This window comes from Tinamus guttatus, unplaced genomic scaffold (genome assembly GCF_059628265.1).
Source record: "Tinamus guttatus ecotype Peru unplaced genomic scaffold, ASM5962826v1 Tinamus_guttatus_pri_ptg000172l, whole genome shotgun sequence".
Lineage (NCBI taxonomy): Eukaryota > Metazoa > Chordata > Aves > Tinamiformes > Tinamidae > Tinamus > Tinamus guttatus.
Window position 1 is genome coordinate 493,924 of NW_028288706.1, and position 8,569 is coordinate 502,492.

An 8,569-nucleotide genomic window follows, 5' to 3' on the forward strand; every position below is an offset into this window, starting at 1 on the left:
GTGTGAATGCTGATGTGAAAGCAGATGAAATGTACTCCAGACAAGACTGTCTTCTTCCCAAACTGGTACTTAAAGGCTCTTACTTGTTCTGCTGTTTTTGTATACCCTAGAGAGCTTTTGGTAAAGAAAAAATATACCAGCAAACCTGGAGTTACTACTGAAGATTTTATGTTGTGAACCTGTTTCTTTGTGTATATTTTAGTGCACTATAAATCTGCCAAAATGTTTTTTTTTTTTCCTCCTCTGAAGAAATGCTAGAAAGGAGTCTAGTCTTAATATAAAATGGAAATTTATGCTAACAAACGCAGAATCTGTTGAATGTTTCAGTTTTTACCACACAGGCTCTTTCGCGGGCTTTCCGTCCCCCAGTCCAGCGCAGGTGGATTCTTCTGCCTTTACCCTCTGCTGGCTACAATGTGCCAAAGACAGCCCTAAGGGCAGCGAGAGACGGGCTCCTTATCCAGAGACGTGGATCTTCCCCCATGGCAGCTCTATTAGTGATGTCAAACACTTCCAAGGGAAAACCGGCATCACACGCCAGGTAAATCACACCTGCTGAAACGCAGCCACAGCGGACTTAAAAGCTTGCACAAAATGCAACCAGATGACGCTGCTCTGCGGAAAATGCCGAGCCCCTGGTCACAGTCTTTTAATTTTACCTCATTCGGGCCCTGCTGCCCGGTACCCTCCTGCTTCAGCCCCGCTGCTCGGTCTCCGCGGCCTGTGCCCCGCGCGCGCCTCCGTGGGGGTTTTTCTGCGTTTTTTACAAATAACGGTAGCAACGCGCGGCTGTTTCCCGGACGGGCCGGGGCCGCTGCCGAGCGCGCGGGTGCAACGAGCGGCGCCGGCCTCAGCCCCGCCCCGCCCCGCCCCGGAAGGCGGCTGCGCGCAGGCGCGGGCGGCACGTGGCGGCGCGGCCATGGCGGAGGGGCTGGAGCGCGCGCAGGTACCGAGCGGCCGCGGCGGCGGCGCGGGGCGGTTCGCGCTGCCGCCGCCCTCACGGGCGCTGCTCTCGGTGCTCCCCAGGTGCGCAGGGCGGCGCAGGCGCTGCTGGCGCTGGCGCGGAGCGACGCGGCGCGGCTGCTCGGCGAGGGCGACAGCGTCTTCCTGGTGCTGACCGTGTGGAAGATCCCGCGCGCCGCGCGCCTCATCACGCTGTGAGCGAGCGGGGGGCGGCGGGCGGGCCGGACCGGGTGTTCCGCGGCCGCCGCTCACCGCCCCCTCCGCGCTGTCCCCGCAGGCCGCTGCCCCACGGCGTGCGCGGCGACGCGGCCGAGGTCTGCCTGTTCACGCGCGACGAGCCGCGCGCCTCGGCCGAGCACACGGAGCGCACGTACCGCGAGCTGCTGGCGCGCAGCGGCGTCACCGGCGTCACCCGGGTGAGCGACCCGCCGGGGCGGGGTGAGGGGTAGGAGCCCCCTGCGTGGGAGGGGAAACGGAGACCCTTCTTATTCCGCTGTGTCCCTCATAGTGCCCCGTACGGGCTGTGCAGGTACTGAGCAAGAGAGCCCCCTGCTCGACCTCTCAGTAAAACAGGATCCTCCTCCTTCCATCTCTCACCCTTCAACAGGAGGGAAGGCAAAGCAGGGTGTCTGGGCAGACTGTCGATGCCACAAGTTATTTCCGTGCTGCTTTAAGAAGTATTCCTGGCAGCTTTGGGCGGCCGACACTAAGCTGTTGCTCACGTTGCAGATCATCTCATACAAAACTCTCAAAAGTGAGTACAAACCGTTCGAGGCGAAGCGCCGGCTCATGAACAGATTCGATCTCTTCCTGTCGGATGCCCGAATCAGGAGGCTGCTGCCCTCGCACCTTGGCAAACACTTCTATCGGAGTAAGAAGTAAGTCCCGGAGCTCTGCGGAGCCGACGGGCGGCGTGTCCTGTAAAAGCGAGTCCTGTTAAAGCGTTTGCCCTCCCTGCCCTTCTCTCCTCAGGGTTCCTTTGTCCGTTAACCTGCAAGCCAGCAACCTCGCTAAGGAGCTGAACAAGTACATCCAGGGATCCGTGCTGCCGGTCACCAACAAAGGCTGCTGTTAGTAAGTACCAGGGTGTTAATGCTTCACTTGGGCTGCTGTACCTCAGCCGTAGGAACACCGAGTTATTTTATTCACATATTAATATAATAAAATAGGTTGAGAGTCACCATATAGGCCCCTGATGAATCATAACAGCTATAATCAAGAAATGAGTAATTTTACCTAGTAAGTCCTACTGTAGGGCATCACTACTTTTTCGTGATAGTTGAGGAATTTCCTGGCAATTGTCACTATCAAACTGCAAATACAATCTTAGAAATGTTACTGTTAAATTGGATAAAAACTGTTGCAAAATATTTTATTCTTCATAGTCTTTTTTTTGTTTGTCTTGCATCTAAAATCATCTAAATCTGCAACATGCTTAGCAATGTAAGGTAGAAACGACATATCCAGACCCCCCCCAAAAAAGGTGAATGTAGTACAGGTAACTGTTGGGACTTGCTACAAAAGATTACAGTAATAGCAAGCTATTTATTACATTATGATAAGTAGAGATAAGTAGGGCTTTCATACCTGGAAGTGCCTAAGGACAGGTCAACCGATGAGAAGTTTGTTAGTTTGTTTTACCCATACCTAAACATCACTCTTGGCTCCTTTCAGTACAGCACGTATAGGACACACTGGGATGAAGGCTGATGAGATAGTAGCAAACGTCGTGGCTGCCGCCGAGGTGATTGCAAAGAAGCTACCAAAGGTACCGCTGCCGGCTGACAGCGCTGAGTTCCGAAGTGCCGTGGCTTCAGCTGCGTTGTTTTTATATAATACACCTTGCTTTTGTTGCAGAACTGGAAAAATGTCAAAATTCTCCACCTTAAAACAGCTAAATCGATTGCTCTTCCAATTTTTACTGCCCAAATCTCCCAGTTGGATGAGCTTGACAGAGAGCCGTTGGTCGATAAACAGAAAGAAAAGGTAATTAAAAAAAAAAAAGTTTTCTGGGTACTTCTTATGCATTATAGTATTTAATATATTGATTTTGGACATGATGACATGGGATCTCAGGCATCTGTGTCTACAAATGGCTTTAGGTACCAATGCTCAGTGTTGCAAGATCATGGAAGCTCCCTCATAGGCTGAAAAGCTGCCCAGAAACAGAATAGTAATAGCCTCTTCAGAGAGCTACAAGTTTCTGCCCTTGAACTGCAGGGATCTGAGGTTTCTTCTCAGAACTTCTTGAATTATTATTGAATTTAATGTTTCTCATTTTCTATCTGAAAAAAACATTCATTAACATATACATGGAGTAAAATTATGCATCCATTACTCATTAGGTTATCAGTAGCATCTGAATAATTCACACACTCAAATATTTACATCTTCCTTTGGGTTTTCACCTGCTTGGAAAAAAAAGTATCAGCTACTCTTTGCACAAATATTTTTTACAGTGTTTTTGTGCCTAAAATAAATTAGGTGCATACATATTCAGTGTACAGACTGTAATCCTGAATTATTGCTGTGCATTTGTGGGGTACTTAATCCCTTTTCATTCTGTCAGTTAGACATTTTTGATGTTTTGACATGGTTGAGCAGTCAGTCAATTAGAACAACAGTATTTACACTGATGTTGCTAGAATGTCGTTATGTCTTACCCATACTAAAACAGATTGCTGTATACTTAGAAATGCTATGGGTATATGTCTGAGATAAACTTGCAATTAATTCTAGAAAGAAAAGAAAAAAAGGGTAAAGAAACCAAAGAAAGCAGGTGAAAAAATGACTTCAGGTGAAGTTGCTGTGACAACTGAAACTAACACTACTGCTGCTAAGCAAGAGCCAGTGGTGAAGGAAAAAGCAGAATTGGCTCAAGAGCCAGACGACGATGATGGAGAAATTCCACAACTGGTGCCTATTGACGAAACAACCGGCGTCGCTCAGCTGAAGGTAATGGCTTAGTAATGGTGAGAAACCCACATTTTGGTTAAAACTGAATATTTCAAACTGACTAAATTTTGGCTTCTGAGGGAACAGTGTGTTTCAGCACACTTCAAGTGAAATAGGTTCTTTTTGTCGAATACCATTAAAGCAAGGATTGAGTATAGGTGGGGAGGAGGCCTTGGGAGCTTCTCGATGGACCTCTCTTACGGACAGAGGAGGCCGGGACTTACTGCCCTTCCGAGCAGGGGAGGTTTGGTCTAGCTAGAATGGCAGGTCTGAAGTCAGAAGGAAGTGAAGTGATTGAGAAACAGTTTGATATTTAAATAAGTATTTGGTTTTTTTTTTAATTAAAAGCTGCTTGTAATAATTAATTCCACTGCTTTTTTTATATATCATCACATGAGAATGCATGTCAGTCTCGAGGGAGGACTAGGCTTAGTGCACAGATGCAGTGCAGTCAGTTCATGCCTTTACACATCAGCTCTACTGATCCAGTTCTTTAATTTTCTCTTAATGCAGAAAATGGAACCAAATGAGAGTCTAGGAAAAGGTGGCAAGCTGGGCAAGAAAACGAAAACACCTCTTGGTAAGAGGAAAAATCCGTTCCCTCAGGAGACTCCAAAAACGAAACATAAAGTTACTGCAGAGCAGGCAAGTCTGCCAGTATCACCAACACAAAAACAAGCCAAACAGCTCAACACGCCAAAGGAGGCAATAAAGAAAAAAGAGTTCAAAAAGACTCCCAAAAAGCCTGAAGCAAAGTTTTTTGCAACACCTAAAGCTGGAAAACTAGTACAGTCAGCGAAGAAACCTTCCAAAACACCAAAATAGAAACACAAGAAAAAAATTCAGACCACAACCAGCCTGAGTATTGTCTGTTGTAACATTTCATATAATTATTGAAGCATGTCTTTTCAGGAAGCAAATACATTAATAAAAAAAAAGTAACAACTCAGTAAAATCTGATCCTTTTTTTTTTTTTCCCTTCACTGATTAATTACTGTTTCCTTCTATTGGAGAGGGTGGAAAAAATTAACACCCTAACTTGGTACTCTCTCTTTAACTTTCATTTTCTGGTAGTCTAAAATAAAAGCATATAACATATAAGCATCAAAGGGTGGGGATGGGGCTTTCTTCAAAAGCTGAGGAAATGCCACATAGAGGAGCCTCTTCAGTGTGGCTTGGCACCGGAGCAACTACAGGTTAAAGAAAGTACCAATTTACAATATTCAGTCTCGCTGCTGTGGGTTTTCTTGAACTGTTCAATGTAATGAAAACAGGGAGCTGGATCAATTTTACTCCTGGTGTGGAAGACCAGCAGCTCGACTACAAGCAAATATTAATGTATTTTTAGCTATTTTCACCTTGGCATTTGTCTAGAGATTAGAAGTATGGACAATTTAGTTGATTTGGATGTTTATTCAAAATAAAAAACATTTTTAAACTGCCAGCTCTTGATTTTAGTCATATCTATGAAAGGTGGTAAAATGTGTTGGTAGAGATTTTTTTACACTGCATTTTCTTTTTTTAATTGGATTTTTTTTTTTTTAGCATTGGATAGTACAAGAAGCTGCGTGGGTTTTGGGAGTGTTTTTGTTGATTTTTTCCTCTGTTTTTGGGCACGTGCTCAAGAACTATACATGCTATTCTCAGTAAGCCTGTTTTTCCCTTACGTTCAAAGAAAATGTGGCTCAAACAGTTCCAGGCACAACTTGTTTATTTTCCCCTTGTGTTAGAGCAGGGTGTCCTCAGTCCCAGAGGAGCCCCCGGCTGTTCCCTGCCGTCGCTCCCTCGCCCCTCTGTGTCCTGTTGAACAGTCGCTCCTGTCCGGACACTTTTGCCTGGCTCTGGTGCCGGGCTCGGCTGCGTAATGGGAACCGGGATCTGTCTGATCTCCTTCCGATCCATGTTCCTGTTTTTCCCTCTTCACTGACGCAGTCAGCAAAGTGATTTACAATTTTAAATGCAGCCTAATCAATTTAAAATATACATGTGAAATTATTAAACAGCATATATTTTATATCTCTGTCCTCTTCCACTGCTTAGGCTGTCTTCCCCTTCCTATCCTACCAGATAAGGTTTCTTTACTTTGCAACGTTTGTCATAAGCTGTTTTAATCCTTTTTTAGCATTTCTCATGTACTGCTACGATACTGGCTTTCTGTTTGGAAAGTCCATTATATTAAAAGGCAACTTTTCCCGGGGTTTTTCTATGGTGTCTATAATATTCCAGAGAAAAAGTGTATTTCCTTTTTTCCTGAACCTCAAAGGATAAAAGTCACCTTGCAAGTTATTACTATGGTCTTATCACATATTTGCATTTACTTATTTTCTGAAGCTTTAAAATCACCGAGCCAGACTAATTTTTGCTCGTACCCCCAGCTAGGGGAATAGGGCTCTGATATGAGGGTTTCTGAACACTGCTGTAATACAAATAATAACAAACTGATTGTAATATTTTTCTTCTCATAAAGTATTTTGAGTCTGAACACCATCTTAGTATCAAAAATAAATCACAAATGCATTTACATTTAATGTTTCTATAGTTACATTTTCATATTTTAAATTTATTTCCTATGTACTCTTTTAAGAGCATTCAGCAGATGTGGTTCTTACACGTTGAAATATTTGGTAATTGTTAAACTTCAGCTATATGCTGGCCATGGAATTGAGTAGCTCGTAGAAGGTTAGATTGAAATTAAACACAAGTTTAGGGAAATTCCGTGCAATCTATCTTAAGTCCCTGTTTGTAGGCTGGGATGCAACTTACAGCGTTCTTTACCATATATATCTCTCTAGCTCCTTCCATTTCTTAGTCAACTATTCTTAATAACGCATTTTTCAGAGAGAATGACATGTAAAATATAAATATTTATTCATTGAAAGTGATTTTTATAATCTCTTACACTAAAAAAGGACTAATTCCAATAACTGAGAGAATCCGTTTAGCATGTTGTTTCTACAGCAATCTCTTACATACTTCTTTCCATTTCTGAAAGAAATTTAAAAACATTTTCCAAAGCTACCACATTAGCCTTTTTACTAAGCTTTAAAGCTTCTTATTAAACACAAACAAGATCTCCTTACCTTCACTCACGGGACTTGTTTCTGCTGCCTGAGCAGTTGAGGGTATCCGCAAGCTGGTCTCAATACAGTTGTTTCCTCCATCTGAAAAAGACTGAAAGATCTATGGATTTAGGAGTATGCAAGCTATATGAATAGCCACAGAGGCAAAAAAAAAAACACATTGCAGAAACAAAAAATCACATATTTGAAGTTTGACAGAGTAAGTAGATAGTTGTTTTCCTCCGTGATTTATTTGCCCTCCTCAGAGTGAGAATAAAAAGCAGATAGTGACGTAAAAAGCTTTCTTAACGAGACTTTATTCAAGTTCGGATGAGGAAAATGTTAACAAAAAAAAGATTAGGCAAGTCTGTAACCAGCCTAGTTTGCCAAGTCCTGAAAAACCTATCCCATCCATTTCCTGCTTAGGACATCCTTTACCCATAGCTTTGCTGTCTGTGAAGTACCAGAGCCGCGAGCGGCGTGTTCGTGCTCCCGTCACCCACGCGAAAATAAAACCTTAGTTTCTTGGTTTGTGGATGAGCAGAGATTATGATATGAAGATCTTAAAGTCTGTATGAGTAATTTATAGGGCAACATAGCAGTTTGCAGGGACTGGAAAGAAAAAAAAAAAAAAAACCCCGTCACGTTAGAAAAATGAACAGGAACCGCCTTGGAACATAATTCCCTGGCAGCTTGAGGCAGTCCATGCCTCTGGAATCCACACAACTAGGTGGTTAGACATGGGAAGCAGCTGATCCAGCTACAGGCTACGCCATGGGGGGAGGAAATACAGAAACACAGAGACTGCTATAGCCAAATTTGTCCTTTCTCTGTTGCAGCGTAACCTGGGACTCTGGCAGTTAAATAGGTAAGATACAGCGTTACTGATGGGATTTTCCTCTTCCTTTAATCAGCATATCCTTCAGCTAAAAGAAGTTAAAATCAGTGAGAAATAATTGGACACAAATATTGCAGATGTTCACTTAGAGCCATTTGCAGTAGTCGCTCCTGTTTACAGGCAGCAAATTACCATTGTTACAGGGACTTATACTCCCCAATTTCCCAACAAATTATACATACTGAAGATCAGCATTGGCTGGCGAAGGAGTTAAATTCATTTTTTTTTTGATTCAGGAAACTATTTCTTATTAATGTTTCTCCTGTGTGTTTAAGAGGGTTAGGAGATCTCGCCACTTTGCTAATCAGGAAAGGAGGAAATAAGAAAAACCACCATTTATTCCAAGTAAGTTGAAGCTGTGCTGAGTGCGGCTGTGTTACAGAATCAAACCAGGTGTAAAACACACCTGTTTGCAATTTGCTAATTCCAGGCAACCACCGGTAAGGGTCAAACCACCACTTAACTACCTTAATATAACTGTGGATTAAAAAAAAAAAAAAAAAAAGTGATTTTTTTCTGTGGGTTGTCAGTGGCAAGATGGAAAACACCTCCCCAGGGGCTGAGCTGCTTTAACTCTGCAAGACATGTTAGCGAGTGTGAAGTTCAGTCTTAAATGAGCAGCCAGCATGCAACAGTCAAGGCTGAGCCTATGTAAGGACATTTCTGGGAATAGGCATCAAGACACTAAAATAAA

At 43.6% G+C, this 8,569-nt stretch overlaps 1 protein-coding gene across 1 annotated transcript; it reads left to right on the forward strand.

Moving 5' to 3' along the window:
• The first annotated feature begins 919 nt into the window (after positions 1–919).
• RSL1D1 (ribosomal L1 domain containing 1) lies at positions 920–4,812 on the forward strand. The gene is made up of 9 exons (XM_088522998.1): positions 920–946; positions 1,027–1,157; positions 1,241–1,379; positions 1,693–1,841; positions 1,936–2,037; positions 2,638–2,731; positions 2,821–2,949; positions 3,703–3,918; positions 4,432–4,812. Exons 1-9 carry the CDS (start codon positions 920–922, stop codon positions 4,741–4,743), a joined length of 1,299 nt encoding a protein of 432 aa, XP_088379124.1. The 3' UTR covers positions 4,744–4,812.
• The last annotated feature ends 3,757 nt before the right edge of the window (positions 4,813–8,569 follow it).